At 38.9% G+C, this 25,446-nt stretch overlaps 1 protein-coding gene across 1 annotated transcript in view; it reads left to right on the top strand.

The window, feature by feature from the left end:
• LOC150076641 (VPS35 endosomal protein-sorting factor-like) overlaps positions 1-25,446 on the top strand; it is a 370,416-nt gene that overhangs the window by 72,086 nt on the left and 272,884 nt on the right. Inside the window, exon 6 of the mRNA XM_090386682.1 lies at positions 8,126-8,254. Coding sequence (XP_090242808.1) covers positions 8,126-8,254 — 129 coding nt within the window. The remainder of the gene's footprint in view (positions 1-8,125; positions 8,255-25,446) is intronic.

Genomic DNA, 25,446 nt, shown 5'->3' on the forward strand with positions numbered 1-25,446 from the left:
GGTAGAGAACGAAAGGGACCTGGGGGTGGTTGTGCAGGCAGATATGAAGTTCTCTGAGCAGTGCAGATGGGCTGCAAGAGTAGCTCATGGTGTATTGTCAATGATATATAGGAATTTTTCAAGCAGGGATAAGGAGGTGATTATTCCCTTGTATTAGGCAATGGTCAGGCCACACCTAGAGTACTGTATACAGGTCTGGAGGCCTCATTTCAAGAAGGATGTAGAGCTGCTGGAACGAGTACAGAGAATGGCAACAAGATTAGTGAATGGAACAAAGGGGTGCTCTTAAGTTTTGCAAATTACATTGTCTGGAGACTAGGCACCAGCGAGGTGATCTGATAGAGGTGTATAAAGCCTTGTATAGTTTGAGCATGCTCAATGCTGATGGGATTCTTCCTCTCACTCAGAATAATCACCTGAGAGGGCATAAATTCCAATTGAGGAAAGACAGGTGTAGGATAGACGTGCGGAAATTTGCCTTTAGCGGGCGATTGGTTGGTGGAACAGACTTCCATCCCTTGTCGTGGAAGTTGATAGCCTAAATAAGTTTAAGGCTCAGCTGGACAGGTATTTTGAACGAACAGAGGGGTGAAGTGGAAGTGGTTTTTTTTTTTTTTTTTTGCCTGATTCTGCATAAGCTTGCTTTCTTGCATCAAATGCCTCTACTAATGCTAAATGCTAATAATGCTAATGCTAAAATGTTCGCAACTCCAGCTGGCTTCCGTTTTCTAGTCACACTGACCCAGCTGAGGCTTTTGCAATTACTAATGACCTTGTACAGATTGTTCATTTACCTACAAGAATACCAGACAATCCTAATCATACAGCCAATACGCTTGATCTTTTTCTCACAAACAACCCTTCTAAGTACATGGTCAAAGTGAGAGGTCCTTTAGGTACTTTAGATCACAACTTGGTGATTGTATCTTCTCCAATGGAACCTTTATCTCATGGCTATTCTCAAAGTCGTGTTGTTTGGCATTACAGGAATGCAAAAGGGGATGACCTGCGAGTCTTCTTTTCCTTGGTCGGATTACTGTTTCAAAACTTCTGATGTCAACGTTTGCTCAGATCGTGTCAGTGAAATTATTCTTGTAGGAATGGAATCCTTTATCCAACACTCCACTTTAAAATCTCGTCATTTATCTAAATCTTGATTTTCCAATAAATGTGCTAAGGCTGTTCAAGAGAAGAATGTTGCATATCTTAATTGGCTTGTTTCTAATTCTCCAGTTTCATTTTATGCCTACACCAAAGCTCGCAACAATTGTAAAGCAGTTGTTAATCAGTCTAAACTAGAGTTTGAACAGGCTAAGAGTAGAAAACTTGCTTCTTGCCCTAATGGTAGCCGAGCATTCTGGTCTCTTGCCAAAGCTATTGGCCACAGCTTTTGCCCATCTCTGCTCCCCTCTGTCCAAACCAGATGGTTCTGTTGTCACTTCAGCCAAAGCTGACCTGCTAGCATCCCATTTTTCTTCCAACTGTATTAATGATCTTGGTAAAACACCTCCCACCATTCCCAACACGTTCCATTCAATGCCTCCTGTGGTCTTCCCTCAAAAGGATGTCAGAAGGATTTTGACGAATCTTGATGCTAAGAAAGCTCCAGGTCCTGATGGTGTTTCTCCACTTGTTCTCAAAACCTGTGCTCCTGAACTTACTCCTATTCTTTGCCACCTTTTTTTTCACTTTCTTATTCCAAAGGTGTTTTTCTTTCTGCTTGGAAATTTGCTCATATCCAGCCAGTTCCTAAAAAGGGTGACAAATCCCTCCCATCCAATTATCGTCCCATTGCAATTACTTCTACTCTTTCTAAAGTAATGGAGAAATCAATTAATCACCAACTCTTAAACTACCTAGAAACCTTCCGTCTGATCAACGATCCCCAGTATCGATTCCATCAGTGTCGATCCACTGGTGATATTCTGGCTTATGTTACCCATTTATGGACTAATTCAATGGAAAGGTTCGGGGAAACACAAGTAGTTGCTCTTGACATCTCAAAGGCTTTCGATCGTGTTTGGCATAAAGGTCTTCTAAACAAGCTTCCATCTTATGGTTTGCCAGCTGTTTTTAGTAATTGGTTATCCAGTTTTCTCTCTGATTGCTCGCTGAGGGTGGTGGTAGATGGCTCTCTGTCTTCTAACTTCTCCACTAATGCCAGTTTCCCACAAGGTTCAGTTCTTTCCCCCACTCTTTTCCTCTTGTATATTAATGACCTTCTTCCATTGGCTGAAAATCCTATCCATAGTTTTGCCTATGATAGCACATTGCATTCCACTTTCCATTTTGAGAAACCTTGTCCTGCTCAATCAGCTTCAATTTCTCGAAAATCTGCTACCAGTTCCTTAAATATCGATCTTCAGGTAATTCTCCAGTGGCGCAAAGACAACTTAGTTGATTTCAGCCCTTCTAAAACTCAGTCTTGTCTTACATCTCGCAAAAAGGATTCTTCTGTTCCTATGCTTATCTTTAGTGACACTCCTATTTATAGGAAAATTGATATATCTCTTTTGGGGATTACCTTGACTTCTAATCTCTCTTGGCACAAGCACATTACAAATATTGCTTCGTCTGTATCTAAAAAACTTGGTTTTCTCTTTCGTTCTTGGTGTTACTTTTCTTCCAAACAGCTGCTCACTCTGTATAAATCGCAAATATGCCCTGCCATGGAATATTGTTCCCACATCTGGGGTGGTTCCCCAAAACCTCTCTCAGGCTTCTTGATTCCATTCAGAAGAGGGCAGTTAGATTAATTAATGATTCATCCCTAACAGAGTCTCTCCACTCGCTCTCTCATAGACATACTGTTTCTGCTGCATGCCTCTTCTACAGATATTTCTGTGGGCACTGTTCTTCTGAATTGGCTTCTATAATTCCCACTTTCTCTTTCAAAACAGTCCGAACACATGCCGCCAACATCCATTTACTATCCAACTTGAAACTCACAGAACCAACTTTTCATCTTCCTCGTTTATTCATTCAACTGCCATTTTCTGGAACAACCTTCCTTCATACGTATTTCCTGAAAATTACAGTCTACAGAAGTTCAAGTCCAATGTCAAAAAATATCTTCTTTCATCTTCTCAACCTCCAACCCAAGCACGGTACTAAGTACTACAGGTGCTAATACCTCTCGTGTTTTGGGTTTGCATAAAAAAAAAAAAAAGTATATATATATATCAAAAACAGCATTACATAATTGCACAATATTAATGTATGTTATAAACTTTATAGTATGAAATATATATGAACAAAAAATGTATAAGGATAAATTATTTGTGACTACCATAATTTTACAAATTTATAATGAGGTTTAAAGTTTTCATAATGAGCAAAAATAATTTATTATTTATATGTTAATGTAAACCTGTGGTATTTTTAATTTAATTGAGCATATATACTGATTCAACAAATTAATTATAAAGCTCCAATAACAAGGCAGGAAGATAATCAGAAAATGAATATAATAAAGAATAGGGAAAGTAAACTAAGCTATTTTCTGATCTGTTTCTTGAATTTGTGATTGTGGCAAAACAAATGAAAATCACAGTGATTATGATTAAAGACCCTGTTGGGGAATGAATTGATGCTCTGTTACAGAAGCAATAATAGAGATGGTTTTTTATATGAATAAGAAGGCTTCGGTAGTTTTTGTTCCCTTGGAGGTCTAGGAGGACAGAAAAAGTTCACTTAAGTGAACCGTTTTGGTATATTGATACCTCATTGACTAGTTTATTAAGAAACAGGGTGGATGCCCTCGAAGGAAATAAATTGAGGGGCCCATCAAGCTCTCAGCTGCCCACATCAACGCCAGAGCTTGCACTTGGTCATCAGGCAACACAGGGGCAGCCCCCTAGGCAGAATGCGCTGGTCCCACAGGAACTAGTAGTTGTTGGTGACTCTATTGTCAGGGAAACGGGGAACATGCTTTGTAAAAAGGATAGGTGGAATAGGACCAGGGTATGTCTGCCAGGGGCAAAGGTTGATGACGTTGTAGAGCGGATATCATCTTTTAAGGGCACAAAAGGTGATATAGTTGTACACGTTGGCACTAATGATATTAAGAGTAGGAGACCGGCGGAATTACTTAGCAAGTACAGGTCACTGTTGAAAAAAAGCCGTGAATTAGGGTTGAACTTGAAAGTGTCTGCAATTCTGCCCAGACACGATAGGAGGGAGTATATGATGAGAGCCTTGTCGATCAATTCGGCCCTGGAGGGATTGTGCAAGGCTCAAGGGGTAGAATTTTTTTCAGCCTGGACTGTACTTGTTAACAGGAGAGATTGCTTCTACAGGGATGGGATACACTTAAATAGAAAGGGTGCAAGAATTTTTGCTGATGCTGTCGAGGCAGTGTTAGGTGGGTCGGAAAACTGCTAGTTGGGGGGGATACAAGGACTAATAGATTAACAGTAGCCACTGGCAGAGGTGGAAGTGATTCTTGCACTGCTTCTATTCAAATGAGCAGAAGTCTGAAAAACAAGATGCAGGATATTTCAGAGACTGCTGGTAGTCATTGCGTTACAAGTAAACACATGGGTTGTGTTAGGGTAGCTAAGAATAGAAACTGGTGCATGTATACCTGCGTGTACACCAATGCTAGGAGTTTGGTAAATAAATTTGATGAATTTGAGGTATTGCTCAAAACATCAAAGGCAGATATTGTTGGGATATCAGAGACGTGGTGTCACACAGATATAAGTAATGCGGAACTGGAATTTGGGGAATACAATGTATATAGAAAGGATAGACAGGAGAGAGGGGAGGAGGGGTTATGCTATTAATTAAGAAACACATAAAGTCAAAGGAAGTGAAGCCAGTTGACATCGATGGACAGGGCAGTGTCGAGTCAGTTTGGTGTGACATAAGCATAGGGAAATCAAAATTGAGAGTAGGAGTGTGCTATAGGCCTAATGACTCTGATGAGTATAATAATATATTGTACAGGGAAATAGAGTGGGCCAGTAAATCAGAGAGTCTTATAATGGGGGATTTTAATTTCCCAGATATTGACTGGAATTTGTGGGTTGGTCACTCGCGCACTAGCAAGGCTTTTGTGGATTTATTGGATGATTGTTTTCTACATCAGCATGTTCGTGAGGCAACAAGAGGGAGCAATACTCTTGATCTGATTATCAGTAGTGATTCTTCATGCATTAAGAACCTGCAGATAAATGAACCACTAGGTGGCAGTGATCACAGTGTGTTGAATTGGGATTTACTCAAGGAGGTAACTACCATCAGAGGTAAAGGGAAGGGTTTTTGTTTTCGTAAATGCGACTATGATGGTCTGAGACAGTATTTAAATTCTATACAGTGGGACCAACTGATGATGTTACCAACAGCAAACTCAAAATGGGAAGCATTCAAGGAACAAATCTTGGAGGCTACCAGGCTTTACATACCAACTAAGAAATATTGTTCAAGGTTTAGGCCTAAATGGTTGTCTGATGGACTAATGAGACATGTGGCAGAGAAGAAAAATACATGGGATACATACAAATTAATGGGTGACATGGAAGCCTATGATAGATATATGTTGGTCTGTAACCAAGTCACAAAGGAGATTAGGCAGGCAAAGGCAGACTACGAAAAATCCTTGGCAAAGGATGCAAAGAAAAACAGAAAGGAGTTCTTTACATACTTGAACTCGAGAAGGAAAGGGATGAATCAGATTGGTCCACTGGATATTGATGGTTCAACAGTTGAGGATCCTGCTCAGGTGGCTAACAATCTAAACGAGTATTTTGCATCTACATTCACGCATGAGGAGTTATTCAGGAAGGAGAATGATGTAGGTAAAGTAAACATTGGCAGTGAGCTGGATGATTTTGTAATAACTGAGAGGAAAGTGGAGGAGAGATTGTTGAGGATAAACATAAAAAAGGCACCTGGGGTGGATGGGATCTATCCAGTTATATTAAAGGAGGCAGCAAAGGAAGTATGCAAACCCCTAGCCATAATTATGAGAGCTTCTTTGGAATCAGGGGAGGTACCCATAGACTGGAGATGTGCAAATGTAACCCCAATTCACAAAGGAGGATCAAAGGCTGACACAAGTAATTATAGACCTGTTAGTTTAACTTCTGTTCCAGGTAAATTAATGGAGGCACTGGTTAAAGAAGCACTGCAGGATCATCTAGACAAGAATTCAGTTATAGCTCAGATGCAGCATGGTTTTGTTAAGGGCAGGTCTTGCCTGACCAATTTGATTGGATACTATGATGTAGTCACAAAAGAACTGGATGCAGGGAATAACTTTGATATTATATATTTGGATCTTAGAAAGGCTTTTGATACTGTTGCACATGGAAGACTGCTGCACAAATTGGAGCAGTGTGGCATTGGAAGCAAATTGCTGCTATGGATAAGGGGATGGTTGAGTGGCAGAAGACAGAGAGTGGTAATCAATGGACACTGCTCAACGTGGACTAATGTTATTAGTGGAGTTCCTCAAGGTTCAGTGTTGGGTCCATTGTTGTTTTCGGTGTTTATGAATGATATTGATGATGGGATATCAAGTTTAATGTCTAAGTTTGCAGATGATACAAAGGTTGGCAGGGTCGTTAAGGACACTACTGAAGCTATGCTGCGGCAACAGGATCTGGAAAGGTTGAACAGATGGGCTGAGAGGTGGCAAATGAAGTTTAACATTGACAAATGTAAAGTACTACATATGGGTAACAGTAACCCCAGAGCAATGTATCAACTCTGCGGTACTACACTGACAGTGGTGGAGAATGAAAAGGACCTGGGGGTAATTGTGCAGGCAGATATGAAGTTCTCTGAGCAGTGCAGATGAGCTGCAAGAGTAGCTCATGGTGTCTTGTCAATGATATACAGGAATTTTTCTAGCAGGGATAAGGAGGTGATTATTCCCTTGTATAAGGCAATGGTTAGGCCACATCTTGAGTACTGTATACAGGTCTGGAGGCCTCATTTCAAGAAGGATGTAGAGCTGCTGGAACGGGTACAGAGAAGGGCAACAAGATTAGTAAATGGAACAAAGGGTTGCTCTTACGAAGAAAGGCTTAAGTTTTGCAAATTACAGAGTCTGGAGACTAGGCACCGGTGAGGTGATCTGATAGAGGTGTATAAGGCTTTGAATGGTTTGAGCATGCTCAATGCCAATGGGATTCTTCCTCTTGCTCAGAATAATCACCTCAGAGGGCATAAATTCAAATTGCGGAAGGACGGATGTCGGATAGATGTGCGGAAATTTGTCTTTGGCCAGCGGGTGGTTGGTTGGTGGAACCGACTTCCATCACTTGTTGTTGAAGTTGATAGCCTAAACAAATTTAAAGCTCAACTGGACAGGTATTTCGAACGAACGGAGGGGTGAAATGGGAGAGGTTTTTTTTTTTTTTTTGGCTGATGCTGAATAAGCTTGCTTTCTTGGATCATATGCCTCTACTAATGCTAATGCTAAGAAAGCTAAAATCCAGTGTTTCTTTACATTTCTTTAAAGTAAGTAACTGAAAATGCTTGTGCCAATCCAGATACTTCTTATCTTTAACCATCTAAAATAACAATCCAGAACCACCATGAGGGTGGTTCCTAAAACAAAAATACCATATAAAACTTTTTTTTGTATGTTTTGAATAGTTTCAAAGAAACAGAGATTCTTAGGATGGGTAAGGTGTATTCTAAGATGGAAATAATTGATTGATTTTATTCATATATTTTATATCTTAAAATTCTTTTTAAAATTCTAAGGATCTTTTAAGCTTGATTATCAGTGCATTGGATGTATTGAATTTAGTGTTTCTGGTAAACTTTATTCGTAATTTTGTTAACACAGATAATGTTTATATTGAAGATGAATATACTGTATATTATTCTTTTTATGATATTCTCTTGATGTTTATGACAAATCACTTGTTAGCATTGATGGTTAATCCAGTGTTTTATATAGAGTTTTATGTCCATTTCAAAAACCAAGACAAGTAAAAATTTGTCTATATTCAGAAACATTAAAAATAATAATCAGATTTTGGCTTCAAATAATGGGAGAATATTATTTTCATAAAGAACTTTGCAGGTCCAACACCATCACTATAGCGTTAAAACATTTTTGATTATAGCTTTTTTTTTAATTTTTATTTATTTTTAATCTTTAAAGGGTTCAGTTAAAGAAATGCTGAATTTATCCCAACAAGAATATGTAAACAGAATAGAAGAATTAAACCAAGCTTTGAGAGAATCATGGGACCAAGATCAAAGAGTGAAAGCTCTGAAAATAGCCATTCAGGTTTGAATTGTTTTGCCATTTTCAGTTATAATAAGAAATAAACAGTTTATTTGCCTGTAATGCTCAATGAAATAATCTGAAATTCAAATTTAATTATAAATAGCTTATACTGCAAATTAAAATTAATCCATTGCAGTTTTACAACTGAATTAATGACTTGTTCTTTCTGTTAATAACAAGCAATACATTGATTATTTTTAGCATGATAAATATCAATTATCCAAATTCTATTTAATATGAGATTATCCCTATTTAAGACCTCTGTAGCCAAGTGGTCAGGAGCGGGAGTGTAGTAGCACACGCTCTTTGAGTAGACTGGGGTTCAAGCCCCTGACTGCTAAATACAGTCAATCTGCCAACCTGCACTGGACTAACGTGGCAGATTTTGGTCCATTTCCCTCAACATTAATTGTTGAGGAGGCTTCCATCCTGCAGTGGATTGATAATGGCTGCAGTTTACCTTTACCTTTATCCCTATTTAAAAAAACAGTTATATGTAATAACTTCATGTATTTACTTAGGTATCAAGACAATAATATGTAATTTTTTTTCCATTAAAAACTACAAAAAACTGGTTGAAAAATTCTGAAGCATTTTGATTTCCTAAATGCAGGTTCCTTCTATATTCCCACAACTTGTTGGAACATGTGAATGGAGAGGCAGTGAGGTAATTTAAAAACTACAACGTTGTCCCCCAAATACTATTTCTAGTCTAGCTATTTCTCGATTGTTTATACAGTATATCCTAGTTAATGTGACATATTTTGAAGTTACATATAATATTCTAGCAACCATCAACCAAATGGAGAGGGGAGTGGAAATGTGAAAATTTAATGATATTTTAAGTAGATTAATAATAAAGTCCACTGTTATAAATAAATGAAGTGGTTGAAGAAAGAAGGATAACTATAAAATGTGAGACAAGTCTCCTCTCAATGGATAATTTTATCTACTCTCAGATATAAAGTTATAATTAGTCTCTCCACTCTCTGTCTCATCGACGTTCTGTTTCTGCTGCATGCCTTTTTTTTGTAGACTTCCATGGACCCTGTTCTTCTGAATTGGCTTCTATAATTCCCACTGTCTCTCTCTCTCTCTTTTCCAATGCAGTCTGAACATGTGCCACAACCAGTCAACATCCTTTTACTGTCCAACTTCAAATTCACAGATCCAACTTTTCTTCTTCCTCATTTATTCATTCAACTTCTGTTTTCTGGGAACTTCCTGCATACATATTTCCTGAAAATTACAATCTATAGAAAATCTGTAGAAAAGTCTAATGTCAGCAAGTATCTTCTTTCACCTTCTTAACCTTCAGCTCATGCATGGTACTAAGTACTATAGGTTCTAATACCTCTAATATTTGGGGTTTTCATTAAAAAAAAAAAAAAAAAAAAAAAAAAAAAAAACAACATTAACTGCCAATTCCTAATGTATCTTGAAATCCTGTGATCATTGATCACCTATATGGATTTTGTTAGTGTCAATCCACTGGTGATATATCGACTTTTGTTACCTCTCCAAGGTAACAAAAGATACCTTGGATAAATTGTTAATGGAAAAGTGGCAAATATCAAGCAGTTGATCAAAAGCCTTAAAAATGCGTTTGGCATTTTTAAGGCTTTTGATTGTGCGTGCTTGCATGCGCACATCATAAAGGGCTTCTAGACAAGCTTCTTATGGGTTACCGACTGTTTGCAATCAGGTATGGAGTTTTCTCTTAGACTGCTCTCTGCAGATGATGTAGATGGCTCTTTGTATTTTAACTTCCCCACTAATGCAGGTTCCCACAGTGTTCAGTTCTTTGATAACACATTGAAAAACTTTGCCCTGCACAAACAACTTTATTTAAATATTCACCGCTAATTCTCTAAATGCTAATCTCCAAGTAATTCTCCAGTGGGGCAAAAATAACTTAGTTAATTTTAATCCTTCTAAAACTAAGCCCTATCTTATATTTTGCAGTCAAGGAGTCTACTGCTCCTATACTTATCTTCGATGACACTCAAATTTCTAGACAAGATCACATATCTCTCTTAGGGATTGCCCTGACTTTAGTATCACTTGGCATAAGCACATCATGAATGTTACTTCCTCAGCAACTGAAAAACAGGGTTTTCCATTTCACTTGGCATTACTTTTTTCTAAACAACTACTTATTCTGTACAAATCTGAAATCCGCTCTACCATGGAACATTGTTTCCACATTTGGGGTCATGCCCTCAAACTTCTTTCAGGCTTCTAGACTCCATTCAGAAGAGGGCACTCAGGTTAATTAATTTCCTGTCCTTACAAAGTCTCTCCAGTCTCTGTCTCATAGACCTCAAGGTCTCCACAAGCTGGAGAAGTGCAAAATATCCCTAATTCATAAAGGAGGGATCACAAGGTGACAAATAATTACATACCTGTTTGTTTAGCTTCTGTTCCGGGGAAAGTAATGGAGTCACTAGATCATCTAGACAAGACAGCAGTTATAGTTTGGACACAGCATGGGTTTGTTAAGAGGAAATCTTGCCTGACCAATTTGATTGGATACCATGATGTAGTCACAAATGAACTGGATGCAAAAAATAAATTCAATGTCATATACTTGGATTTCAAGAAAGCTTTTGATACTGTTGCACTTAAAAGGCTGCTGTACAAATTGAAGTATGGCATTAATGGAAAGTTTCTGCTATGGATGAAAGGATGGTCGAGTGGGAAAAGACACTAATATTATTAGTGGAGTCCCCCAGGGTTCTGTGTTGGGACCATTGTTGTTTTCTATATTTATTAGTGATATTGATGAAGGTATAACAGGCTTAATGTCCAAGTTTGCAGATGTTATAAAGGTTGGCAGGGTTGTTAATGACAGTAATGATGGTATGCTCCTGCAACAGGCTCTGGAAATGTTGGGCAGATGGGCTGAGAGGTGTTAACTGAAGTTTAACATTGACAAATGCAAAGTACTACATATGGGTAGCAAGTAACCCCAGAGTTACATACCAACTGTGCAGTCAGATATGAAGTTTTCATAGAAGTGCAGACAGGCTGCCAGCATAGCTCGTGGGGTCTTGTCAATGATATACAGGAACTTTGCTAGCAGGGATAAATAGGTGATTATCCATTTGTATAAGGCAATGGTTAGGACACACCTTAAGTACTGTGTACAGGTCCGGGGGCCTTGTTTAATGAAGGATGTAGAACTGCTGGAAGACGTACAGAGAAGAGCAACGAGATTGGTGAGGGGAAACAAAAGGCTGCTCTTACCAATAAAGGCTTAAATTCTGAAAATTAGTATTAGTAATAGCCGCATGGTGCAAGAAAGCCTATGGCTTATGCTGGACCAGCCAAAAAAAAAAAAAATCTGAACAAAACAATGATAAAAACAAAAAAATAATAATAATAATAATTAATAAAAAAAAAAGGAAATTAAACCTATAATCCTATGCGCTTCCCTTACCCGAAAGTACTATCCAGATGACCTTTGAATTTTCCCAAACTGTCGGCCTCTACCACCCATGAAGGCAACTTATTCCAGTAATTTATAATTAGCTGGCTAAAATAAAACTTCCTGCAGTCCAATCTAAACATTTCCCACTGTAACTTGAATTTATGTCCCCTAGTTCTAGCATCATTTATAATCTTGAAAATTTCGTCATTTATTTTACCGATGCCTCTCAGAGCCTTAAACTCCTCAATCAAATCTCCTCTACGGTGTCTAGTTTCCAAACTCTGCAACCCACATATTCGAAGTCTTTCTTCATAAGGATGCTTTTGCCGATCTCACCAGGCAAGTTACCCGTCTTTGCACCCTTTCAAGAAGATCGATGTCTTTCTTTAGGTATGGTCTCCATACTTGAACACAGTATTCCAAGTGTTGTCTAACATAAGCCTTATATAATGGGATTATCGCGTCCCTATCTCTACTTGCAAAAGTTCGATAGATCATCGATAGGACACCATGGGCCTTCCTTGCAACCTGTTTACAATGCTCAGAGAATTTCATGTCTGACCGTATCGTAACGCCCAAGTCCCTTTCCTCCAGTACTGGGTTTAGTTGAACTCCACCAAGTGAATAAGTTTTTTTGGGATTACTGTTTCCCAGGTGTAATACCTTACACTTTGTTGGATTAAAGCATAGCTGCCATTTTTCTGACCATTCCTGAAGTCTATCTAGGTCTCTCTGAAGAAGCTCAGCTTGACAATGATCATTAACTACTCTACCAATTTTAACATCACAAATTTAGACATCACGCCCTCTATCTCTTCATCAGTGTCGTTTATGAAAATTAAAAACAACAGTGGTCTTAATTATGATCCTTGGGGAACCCCACTTCTTACATCAACCCAATCTGAGGAATAGCCATTTATCACAACCCTCTGCCTCCTGCCCTGAAGCCATCCTCCTATCCATCTAAGGATTTTCCCAGTGATTCCAACCTGTTCCAGCTTATAAAGCAACCGCTCATGTGGGACTGAGTCAAAAGCTTTGCTGAAATCTAAATAAACAATGTCGAAATTATTCCCTAAATCCAGCTTGTGAGTGACCCTTTCGAAATAGCGAACCAGATTTGTTAAACATGATTTTCCCTTTACAAAACCATGCTGAGTATCCTTGAGAATTTCAATTCGATCCAAATGATCCTGAATTCCACCCTTGATCATTGCCTCCATGATTTTCCCTACTGCTGAAGTCAGACTGACAGGTCGATAATTTCCAACTTCACTTTTAGAGCCACCCTTATGTATGGGAGATATATTTGCACTTTTCCAATCCAAGGGAATCTCCCCAGAGTCTAGTGATGCTCACATAATTAGCCTCAATGGTTCAATGCACTCGCTTGCCGCCTCCCTTAAGATTATAGGGTATATTCCATCAACTCCAGGAGCCTTACTGGTCTGTAGGCTCGAAAGTTTTTTCATTAAATAATCTTGCGAAATTTCAATATCATTAATTACATATTTTTTAACTTCGCTCCCACAATTTCCCATTGCCACAAAAGGTTTTTCATTTGTAAATATCGATGCAAAATAACTGTTGAGTTCATCTGCAACGGCAGCTGGTGTATTTAATACTATCCCCTTTCCCTTACGTAAAGGTCCGATCTGGTTTGTCCTGCTCTTCTTGGCATTTATATATGTGAAGAATTCTTTATCCCCCCCTCTTTGCTCTGTTTGCTAGTGATTTCTCATAAACTGTCTTTGCCTGTCAAACCTTTTCTGGGGCTCTATTACACATCACCTTTTAGCTGTTATAGGCTTCAGTACTTTTTATTGCTCTGTAACCTTTCCATGCTGCCTTTTTCTGCTCAAGTAATGTGGCAACTTCACTATTCATCCAACTTGGAACCCTCCTCGTGGAGTATTTTTTGAATGGTATTACGCATTCAAGGCATCTGTGACTAATGTTTTAAAAGCATACCACAGTTCAAATGTATTCATTTTCTGCACGATATCTACCCAGTTAATAGAGGCCATGTAGTACCTCAAGGCATCGTAATTTCCTTTTCTGAAATTAAACCCATTCCTTTGCCTTTTACTTCTGCTACCTCTCTCGTCATCATCCACTGTAGAACTCCGTGATCACTTCCTACTACTGGTTCCTCTACTGTCAGCCCTATTATGTCATCTGATTCATGTGTGATGATGAGGTCTAGGATATTCTTTTCTCTAGTACTTTCCCTGACATGTTGATACAAATAACAGTCATCTAGTTGATTTAAAAATTTTGTCCCCCATTTCGAGTTTCTTTCCCATTTACTCCAATCAATTAGAGGCAAATTGAAATCACCCATAATAATAAAGCATTGACGCTTACTTGCCCATTCCATTTGCATGTAGAGACTTTTGTCATAATCTTCACAATCACGTGGTCTGTAGATTACTCCTACTCGCATTATACCTTTGTTTCCAACTATCTCACACTTACAGACTCTATACTAGCATGTCAAATTTCTGAATCCGTGAAAGCTTTCATCGCACTCAGGCTGCTTCTGATAAGAAGCATTACCCCACCACCCCTTCTATCTACCCTATCCTTCCTAAATACATTATGCAAGCTGTACTTAAACTCATCATCCCCAATTTCCGGGTGGCACCACGTCTCTGTAAGTACTATTATGTCCTTGTTACTGGTTTTAACAAGCAGTTCGAATTCGCTCATTTTATTGACAACACTTCTAACGTTACTGTATAAACAATTACGATTTACTGTTCTTGTATATTTAACAAATCTAACACAACCCTTGAAGTTTTTTAAACTCTCTTCCCTGATATTAACTACCCGCTCATGTGAAACGTTTCTTCCCCCAGAACATCTAGATAATACGTCCAATTGGGGTAACAGATAAGAACTCTTAATTGCAGCATGTGGAGATCTGATTGAGGTGTATAAGGCCTTGAATGGTTTAAGCAAGCTCAATGCTGATGGATTTCTTCCTCATACTTAGATTATGCACTTATGGGGCTTGTTTAAAATTGAGGAAAGACAGTTGTCGAATAGATGTGCGGAAATTTGCCTTTAGCCAGCAGGTGGTTAATTGCTGAAACAAACTTCCATTTGTTCCAGAGTTCCCTGAATTTATTTAAGACAAGCATTAGCATTAGTAGAGGCATTTGATGCAAGAAAGCAAGCTTATGCAGCATCAGCCAAAAAAAAAACCCCACTTCACCCCTCTGTTCGTTCAAAATACCTGTCCAGCTGAGCCTTAAACTTATTTAGGCTATCAACCTCCACTACAAGGGATGGAAGTCTGTTCCACCAACCAACCACCCGCTGGCTAAAGGCAAATTTCCGCACGTCTATCCTACATCTGTCTTTCCTCAATTTGAATTTATGCCCTCTCAGGTGATTTTTCTGAGCCAGAGGAAGAATCCAATCAGCATTGAGCATGCTTAAACCATTCAAGGCTTTATACACCTCTATCAGATCACCTCGCTGGTGCCTAGTCTCCAGACACTGTAATTTGCAAAATTTAAGCCTTTCTTCGTAAGAGCACCCCCTTTGTTCCATTCACTAATCTTGTTGCCCTTCTCTGTACTCGTTCCAGCAGCTCTACATCCTTCTTGAAATGAGGCCTCCAGACCTGTATACAGTACTCCAGGTGTGGCCTGACCATTGCCTTATACAAGGGAATAATCACCTCCTTATCCCTGCTGGAAAAATTCCTGTATATCATTGACAATACTCCACGAGCTACTCTTGCAGCCCATCTGCACTGCTCAGAGAACTTCATATCTGCCTGCACAACCACCCCCAAGTCCCTTTCATTCTCTACCACTGTCAGTGTAGTACCACAGAGTTGATACGTTGCTCTGGGGTTGCTGTTTCCCATATGTAGTACTTTACATTTGTCAATGTTAAACTTCATTTGCCACCTCTCAGCCCATCTGCTCAACCTTTCCAGATCCTGTTGCAGCAGCATAGTGTCAGTAGTGTCCTTGACGACCCTGCCAACCTTAGTATCGTCTGCAAACTTGGACATTAAGCTTGATATACCATCATCAATATCATTTATGAATACAGAAAACAATAATGGACCCAACACTGAGCCCTGAGGGACTCCACTAATAACATTAGTCCACGATGAGCAGTGTCCATTGATTACCACTCTCTGTCTTCTCCCCCTCAACCACCCCTTTATCCATAGCAGCAATTTGCCTCCAATGTCACACTGCTCCAATTTGTGTAGCAGTCTTCCATGTGCAACAGTATCAAAAGCCTTTCTAAGATCCAAGTATATAATATCAAAGCTATTCCCTGCATCCAGTTCTTTTGTGACTGCATCATAGTATCCAATCAAATTGGTCAGGTAAGACTTCCCCTTAACAAAACCATGCTGTGTCCGAGCTATAACTGAAGTCTTGTCTAAATGATCCTGCAGTGCTTCTTTAACCAGTGCCTCCATTAATTTTCCTGGAACAGAAGTTAAGCTCACAGGTCTATAATTACTTGTGTCAGCCTTTGATCCTCCTTTGTGAATTGGGGTCACATTTACACATCTCCAGTCTATGGGTACCTCCCCTGAGTCCAAGGAAGCTCTCATAATTATGGCTAAGGGTTTGCTTACTTCCTTTGCTGCCTCCTTTAATATAACTGGATAGATCCCATCTACCCTGGGTGCCTTTCTTGTGTTTATCTTCAACAGTTTCTCCTCCACTTTACTCCCAGTTATTTCAAGATTCTGTAGCTTATTGCTAGAGTTGAAAATACACCTCTGGCATTCCCCTCGCTGAATAACTCCTCATGTGTGAATGTCGATGCAAAATATTCATTTAGTTTGTTAGCTACCTGAGCAGGATTATCAACAGTCGACCCATCGATATCAAGTGGGCCAACCTGAGCAGGAGTTCAACTGTTGATGGTTCATCAACAGTTGAACCATCAATATCCAGTGTACCAACCTGATTCATCCCCTTCCTTCTAGAGTTTACATTAAGTAAAGAACTCTTTGCTGTTTTTCTTTGCATCCCTTGCCAAAGATTTCTCGTAATCTGCCTTTGCCTGCCTAACCTCCTTTGTAACTTGGTTACAGATCAACTTGTATCTATCATAGGCTTCTGTGTCACGTGTTAAATCATATGTAACCCATGCATTTTTCTTCTCTGTCATATGTCTCATTAGTTCATCTGACATCCATTTAGGCCTAAACCTTGAACATTATTTCTTAGTTGGTATGTAAAGCCTAGTAGCTTCCAAGATAAGTTCTTTGAATGCTTCCCATTTTGAATTTGATGTTGGTAACATCTTCAGTTGGCCAACTGTATAGAATTTAAATACTGTCTCAGACCATTAGTCGCCTTTACGAAAGCAATAACTCTTCCCTTTACCCCTGATGGTAGTTACCTCTTTGAGTAAATCCCACTGCAGCACACTGTGATCACTGCCACCTAGTGGTTCCTTTATCTGCCGATTCTTAATGCATGAAGAATCACTACTGATAATCAAATCCAGAGTATTACTCCCTCTAGTTGCGTCCTGAACATGCTGATGTAGAAAACAATCATCCAATAAATCCACAAAAGCCTTACTAGTGTGAGAGTGACCAACCCACAAATTCCAGTCAATATCTGGGAAATTAATATCCCCAATTATAAAACTCTCTGATTTACTGGCCCACTCTATTTCCCTGTACAGTTTTTTTATTATACTCATCAGAGTCATTAGGCTCAATTTTGATCTCTCAATGCTTATGTCACACCAAACTGACTCGACACTGCACTGTCATGCGATGTCGACTGGCTTCACTTCCTTGGATTTTGTGTGTTTCTTAACTAATAGCATAACCCCTCCTCCCTTCCTATGCTGTCTATCGTTTCTGTAGTTCTGCATTCCTTATATCTGTGTGACACCACGTCTCTGATATCCCAACAATATCCGCCTTTGATGTTTTTAGCAATACCTCAAATTCAACAAATTTATTTACCAAACTCCTAGCATTGATGTACAAGCAAGTATACATGCACCTGTTTCTATTCTTAGCTACCCTAACACAACCCATTTATTTACTTGTACCCCAATGACTCCCAGCAGTCTCTGAAATATCCTGCATCTTGTTTTTCAGGCTTCTGCTCATTCCAATAGAAGCAGTGCAAGAATCACTTTCACCTCTGCCAGTTGCTACTATTAATCTGTTAGTCTTTGTATCCCCCCCCAAGCTAGCAGTTTTCCTACCCACCTAACACAGCCTCGATAGCATCAGCAAATATTCTTGCACCCTTTCTATTTAAGTATATCCCATCCCTGTAGAAGCAGTCTCCCCTGTTAACAAGTACAGTCCAGGCTGAAAAAAATTCTATCCCTTGAGCCTTGCACAATCTTTCCAGGGCTGAATTGGTCGACAAGGCTCTCATCATATACACCCTCCTATTGTGTCTGGGCAGAATTGCAGACACTTTCAAATTCAACCCTAATTCACGGCTTTTTTTCAACAATGAGCTATAAAATCCTTTCATTGTACCAACATGATGGTGGGACTGATTAGTAACTTTGAGTATCTTCCCATGCGTAAGTCCTGAAACATTGCACTGAACCTGTTATATTAGAGGTGATGACCAGGTATGGACCAAAGTAAGCAGAGGTCCAAGTATAGTGTCCTCATTATACAGGGGAATGTCATTTCCTCTGTATCCCCAGGCAATACTATGTAGTATACTTTCATCAGATATCACTACATTGCATCTGGGAGGCTTAAAGATGACATCCTTGTTTAGTTTCCATAGAAAAACTCTGGAAACTTCATCTCTTCCATCATTCAGTATGAGTAATATCTTTTGTGGTTAAAATGGGCATCGTGGTGGGATCCAGTATTCCTTACATTTCTAGGATTCAACTCTGAAATGGTTTTCATTGGCAGGCTGCTAGACAGTCCACCAGCCTGAACCTAGTGGTAAATGTCTGGGAAACATCTGGATCAGCTAGTGTATAATCTCACTTGGTCTACTCTGCCAGCTAGTGACTGGAGTCAGGGCCATTCTGAGCCATTTTAGTAGCTGAGGCAAGAATGAAAAATTGCACCCTCTCCTAAAATATTAAAAATAAATTTTTAATTAAAAAAAATATATGACTCGCAGAATAACAGAATCCTCTTGGATTCAAGATGCAGTTGTTTTGATTTTTCCGTTATCTAGAAAGTTTTATTTTTTAATACATTTAATGCAGAAATAATGAAGCTAAATAAGAAATAGAGAGATTAAGAATTCAATTTTATTAACTGCAAATAAAAAACATCAGCACGTTGAAGCTCCATTGTTATATTCTGCCATTAATACACTCCTACTTATGTCTGTTCTATTTTGTATTATGATACCAAGTTTGTCTAAGCTTTAATGTTATTCTTCTTTTCTTCTCTCTAAGAGGTTTATTAACTTTAGGAGCCATAGTGAGGGGTTTTTAATTTAAAATAAACGTACTATCATAGATTATACAGCAGTATAATCCACGATAGTGCAGAATTCACTTTAAAAATGGTGAATTTAAACAAAGTAATTCATGTGACTTGTCATTTTCTTTTTTCAGCACTGCAAGACATCTGCACTGTATGTAAACATCTGATCTCAATGTGCTGTTAGGTCGAATGTGCCATTATTTCGACAGTCTACTGTATTTAAAATACATTTCTGCTACGTGTGTTAATAAAAAAGTTTAAATTGAGGTTATAAAAGTGATAACCAGTGGGACAACAACCATTGGTTTTGGTTTTTATGGCACATGGATGACTAAGGCCATGATGCACCAAGTCCAGGCAACAACCTTGGTGGCACCCCAGATAGCGCTGGCATGCAGAGCTCGGTATCTGTACAGTGGCACTACAAAGATTTTCGAAGCTAGATGATAAACGGATCGGAATAATCAAAAATGTTGCCAATTATTTAATCTTTTGGCACCCCTTTTAGCTTTTAACCTGAGGCAAGAGCCTTGTTCACCTCACGTTTAGCATGGCTCTGACTGGAGGAAATCTGAGTAGGATGTATGCAGTTGCAGCCCGGGGAGGGGTGATGTTCAAGGGCATGTTATCAAGGAGCTGGGTATAATATTACTTTGTGTGTATACCACTATCTTGAAAATTTTCACTATTTAAAAATTTCATTATATCATACAATGTGTCTCCCTCTACTTAATTTATATGCTGAATGCATTGTGAATAGTCAAAGTAATAGAACAAACTTATCAATGAAAGATGTAAACTTTCCATAAACCTACACACTCATTTCCCAAACGATGTGGTCTTAGTTTGGTAATGACCGTTTCCATTTATAGTCTGCCAACCCCCACTTACATTTTCTGACAGAATCTCAATTGTTGGTTGCCTCAACCACTGCCCATCTCAGCTGTTTTAATTGTTCACTATATGGTTCCCTTCACTTCAAAGGCTGTACTTGTGCATATGTCTGCTCTGATATTCCCTGTCACTTAGTAATTTGGAAGCTCCTCTTTTCAATCTTCTCTGGCTTAAAATCTCTACCCCATTTGTCATATTCATCTGTTATATCTATCACTCTTCCAACTCCATTAATAACTCTGAACTTTGATAGCTTTTCTTTAAAACTAACTTTCTCCAATCTTAATTATCCTAACAATGAGGTAATTTTCCTTGGTGATGTTAATGTTCACAATCGGTTGGTATTCATGGTGAGCAGACATGCCTTGATGAGCTCTTCATTGCGATAAAAAGGAAGTATAGATAAGAGGGGATTAGAGCAGGATTTCAGGGGTTATTTAGTATATTGTAAAGTTTATTTTGATAAGTTTTTTTTTTTTTTTTTCCCCCTGTAACAGTTTGATTTTTTAATTTGAGTCACTAAAAAAACGAGGGTGCTTGTCCTCGAGAATAATGTAACTGGGAGCTTGTCAGGGACTCAGGACTCTAGTAACCTACCAAGTGATGCACTCTCAATTTGGGGCCCAGAACAGAATATCCAAGTGCAAACTATTCTGGAAAGAAAAGGACTTAGTTCTATTAAGAGACCCCATTGTCAGGGAAACGGGAACTATGTTTTTTAATAAGGATAGGTGGACTAGAACCAGTGTATATCTGCCAAGAGCAACTATTAATGATGTCACTAACAGACTGTCAGGTTTTAAGGGGGGTAAAGAGAATATTATTATTCGTGTGGGGACTAATAACATTAAACATAAATGATCTCACAATTTGTTAGACAAATATCGGACCATGCTGAAGGAATGCCATGAGTTAGGTCACGATATCTATGTGTCTGCAATTCTGCATAGGCATGATAGGAGGGATTATATGCTGAAAGCCTTGTGGATTAACTCAAGACTTGAAGGACTCTGCAAGATTTTGGGGAGAAATTTCTATCAGCTTGGCCCACACTTGTAGATAGAAGGAATCTATTTTGTAGAGATGGGACACATTTAAACAAAGGTGATGCAAGAGTTTTTGCCAGTATCATTGGCATTAAAGGTTCCAGGAAACTGTTAGTTTGGAGGGACAAGGGTAATAATATAGCTACATGTTTATCTGATAATATTAGTCAAAATAACGCTTGCACATACCTCTGGAGCTCTTGTTTGTTACCGCAACAGAACATATTGCGAAATGTTCTCAGGGCAGTAACATTTCAAATGAGCAAGTAGCTAATGTTATGGAAGAGAGCTTAAATAACTTTAAGGGGTGTGTCAGGGACGCTAACTATACAAGAACATTGTCTTAATTGTTTATACAGTAATGTCAGAAGTATCGTCAATAAAATGAGTGAATTTGAACTGCTTGTTAGGACAAGTAACGCTGACATACTAGGGCTTACGGAAATGTAATGCCACCTGGAGATAGGGAATGATGAGTTTCAGTATGGTATGTATAATGTATTTAGGAATGATAGGGAAGATGTGGTGGGGTCATGTTTCTTATCAAAGACAGCCTGAGCATGACAAAAGTTTTCTCGGATTCATGCTACTACAGAATCTGTATGGTGTGAACTAGTTGTAAACAAAGGTATAATGAGAATAATCTACAGGCCTTGTGATTGTAAAGGCCTCTTCATTCAAATGGAATGGGCAAGTAAGCATGAATGTCTTATTATGGGTGATTTTAATTTGCTTCTAATTGATTGGAGCAAATGGGAAGGAAACTTCAAATGGGGGACAAAATTTTAAAATCAGCTAGATGATTTTTATTTGTACCAACGTGTCAAGGAAAGTACTAGAGAAAATAATATTCTAGACCCATCATCATCACCCATGACAGTACAGGAACCAGTAGCAGAAAGTGATCACGGAGCTCTACAGTGGACGATGATGAGAGTGGTAGCAGTAATTAAAGGCAAAGGAATGGGTTATAAAAAGGAAATTACAATGCCTTAAGGTGCTATATGGCCGCTATTAACTGGGTAGATATCGCACAGAGAGCGAATACAATTGAATTATGGTATACCTTTAAAACATTAATCACAGAAGCCTTGATTGAATGCACATATACAATTAAAAAAATACTCCACAAGGAAGATTCCAAGTTGAATGAATAAGGAAGTTGCCAGATTACTCGAGCAGAAAAAGACGGCATGGAAAAGTTACAGAGCAATAAAATGTACTGAAGCCTATAACAGCTACAAATTGATCTGTAATAGTGCCACAGAAAAGGTTAGGCTGGCAAAGGCAGATTATGAGAAATTGCTGGCAAAGAGAGAGAAAGAGTGGTGGATAAGGAATTCTTCACACATATAAAAACAAAGAACAGAAGGACAAATCAGATCAGACCCTTATGTAATGGATGTGGGATAGTATTAAATACCCAAGCTGATGTTGCAGATGAACTCAACAGTTACTTTGCATCGATATTTACAGAAGAAAAAACCCTTTGTGTCAATGAGAAATTATGGGAGTGAAGTTGAAAAAAATGTAATTAATAATGAAATTTCACATGTTTATTTAATGAAAAAAAACTTTCGAGCCTACAGGCTATTAAGGCTTCTTGGTTGATGGCATATACCCTTTAATCTTATGGGAGGTGGCAAGTGAGTGCATCAAACCATTGAGGCTAATTATGAGAGCATCACTGGACTTGGGAGTGATTCCGTTGGATTGGAAAAGTGCCAATGTATTTCCAATTCATAAGGGCGGTTCTAAGAGTGAAGTGTGAAATTACTGGCTGGTCAGTCTAACTTCAGTAGTAGGGAAAATCATGGAGAAAATGATGAAGGGTGGAATTCAGGATCATTTAGATAGAAATTGAATTCTGAAGGTTAATCAGCATTGTTTTGTAAAGAGAAAATCATGTTTTAACTAATCTGGTTAGCTTTTTGACAGGGTCGCTCAAGAGCTGGACTTAGGGAATAATTTTGATATTATTTATTTCGATTTCAGCAAAGCATTTGACTCGGTCCCACATGAGCGGTTACTTTATAAGCTGGAACAGGTGGGAATCACAGGGAAAATCCTTAGGTGGATAGCTGGATGGCTTCAGGGCAGGAGACAGACAATTGTGATAAATGATTATTCCTCATATTGGGTTGATGTAAGAAGTAGGATTTCTCAAAGATGAGTATTGGGACCACTGTTGTTTTTGATTTTCATAAATAACATTAGCATTAGCACAGGCATATGATGCAGGAAAGCAAGCTTTATACAGCATCAGCCAAAAAAAAAAAAAAAAAAATACCCTTCCCATTTCACCTATCCATTAGTTCCAAATGTTTGTGTAGTTCTGCATTGAATTTATTTAAGCTATCAACTTCCACAATGACAGATGGAAGTTTGTTCCAGCAATCAACTACCCACTGGCTAAAGGAAAATTTCCACACATCTGTTCGACAACTGTCTTTCCTCAATTTCAGTTTAAGCTCCCCCCCCCTCAGGTTTGTAATCTGAGCAAAAGGAAGAATCCCATCAGCATTGAGCCGTCTTTATCCATTGAAGACTTTATACACATCAATCAGATCATCTCGCAGGTGCCTAGTCTCCAGATGCTGGAATTTGCAGAACTTAAGCGTTTCTTCGTAAGAGCACTCCTTTGTTACCCCTAACAAAGTAGGAGACCGGCAGAATTACTTAACAAGTACAGGCTGTTGAACAAAAGCCGAGAACTAAGGTTGAATTTGAAAGTGTCTGCAATTCTGCCCAGACACGATAGGAGGGAGTATATGATGAGAGCCTTGTCGATCAATTCGGCCCTGGAAAGATTGTGCAAGGCTCAAGGGGTAGAATTTTTTTCAGCCTGGACTGTACTTGTTAACAGGAGAGATTGCTTCTACAGGGATGGGATACACTTAAATAGAAAGGGTGCAAGAATATTTTCTGATGCTATCGAGGCAGTGCTAGGTGGGTTGGAAAACTGCTAGCTTGGGGGGAGACAAAGACTAATAGATTGACAGTAGCCACTGGCAGAGGTGAAAGAGATTCTTGCACTGCTTCTATTAGAATGAGCAGAAGCCTGAAAAACAAGATGCATGATATTTCAGAGACTGCTGGGAGCCATTGCGGTACAAGTAAACACATGGGTTGTGTTAGGGTAGCTAAGAATAGAAACAGGTGCAGGTATACTTGCGTGTACACCAATGCTAGGAGTTTAGTAAATAAATTTGATGAATTTGAGGTACTGCTCAAAACATCAAAGGCAGATATTGTTGGGATATCAGAGACGTGGTGTCACACAGATATAAGGGATGCAGAACTGGAATTTGGGGAGTACAACTTCTACAGAAAGGATAGACAGGATAGGAAGGTGGAGGGGTTATGCTTATTAGTTAAGAAACACAAAAACCAAGGAAGTGAAGCCAGTCGACATCGCTGGACAGTGCAGTGTTGAGTCAGTTTGGTGTGACATAAGCATTGGGAGATCAAAATTGAGAGTAGGAGTGTGCTATAGGCCTAATGACTTTGATGAGTATAATAAGAAACTGTACAGGGAAATAGAGTGGGCCAGTAAATCAGAGAGTCTTATAATGGGAGATTTTAATTTCCCAGATATTGACTGGAATTTGGGGGCTGGTCACTCACACACTAGTAGGGCTTTTGTGGATTTATTGGATGATTGTTTTCTACATCAGCATGTTCGGGAGGCAACTAGAGGGAGTAATACTCTTGATTTGATTATCAGCAGTGATTCTTCATGCATTAAGAATCTGCAGATAAATGAACCACTAGGTGGCAGTGGTGGTGATCACAGTGTTCTGAAGTGGGATTTACTCAAAGAGGTAACTACCATTAGGGGTAAAGGGAAGGGTTATTGCTTCCGTAAAGGCAACTACGATGGACTGAGACAGTATTTAAATTCTATACAGTGGGACCAACTGATGATGTTACCAACAGCAAATTCAAAATGGGAAGCATTCAAAGAACTTATCTTGGAAGCTACTAGGCTTTACATACCAACTAAGAAATATTGTTCAAGGTTTAGGCCAAAATGGATGTCAGATGAACTAATGAGGCATATGGCAGAGAAGAAAAATGCATGGGATACTTAAAAATTAACACATGACACAGAAGCCTATGATAGATACAAGTTGATATGCAACCAAGTTACAAAGGAGGTTAGGCAGGCGAAGGCAGATTACGAGAAATCCTTGGCAAGGGATGCAAAGAAAAACAGCAAAGAGTTCTTGACTTATGTAAACTAGAAGGAAGGGGATGAATCAGATTGGTCCACTTGATATTGATAGGTCAACTGTTGATGATCCTGCTCAGGTAGCTAATAAACTAAATGAATATTTTGCATCGACATTCACACATGAGGAGTTATTCAGCAAGGGGGAAT

The sequence above is a fragment of the Mastigoproctus giganteus genome, chromosome 12, assembly GCF_048544385.1.
Source record: "Mastigoproctus giganteus isolate SK-2022 chromosome 12, ASM4854438v1, whole genome shotgun sequence".
Taxonomy (NCBI): Eukaryota; Metazoa; Arthropoda; class Arachnida; order Uropygi; family Thelyphonidae; genus Mastigoproctus; species Mastigoproctus giganteus.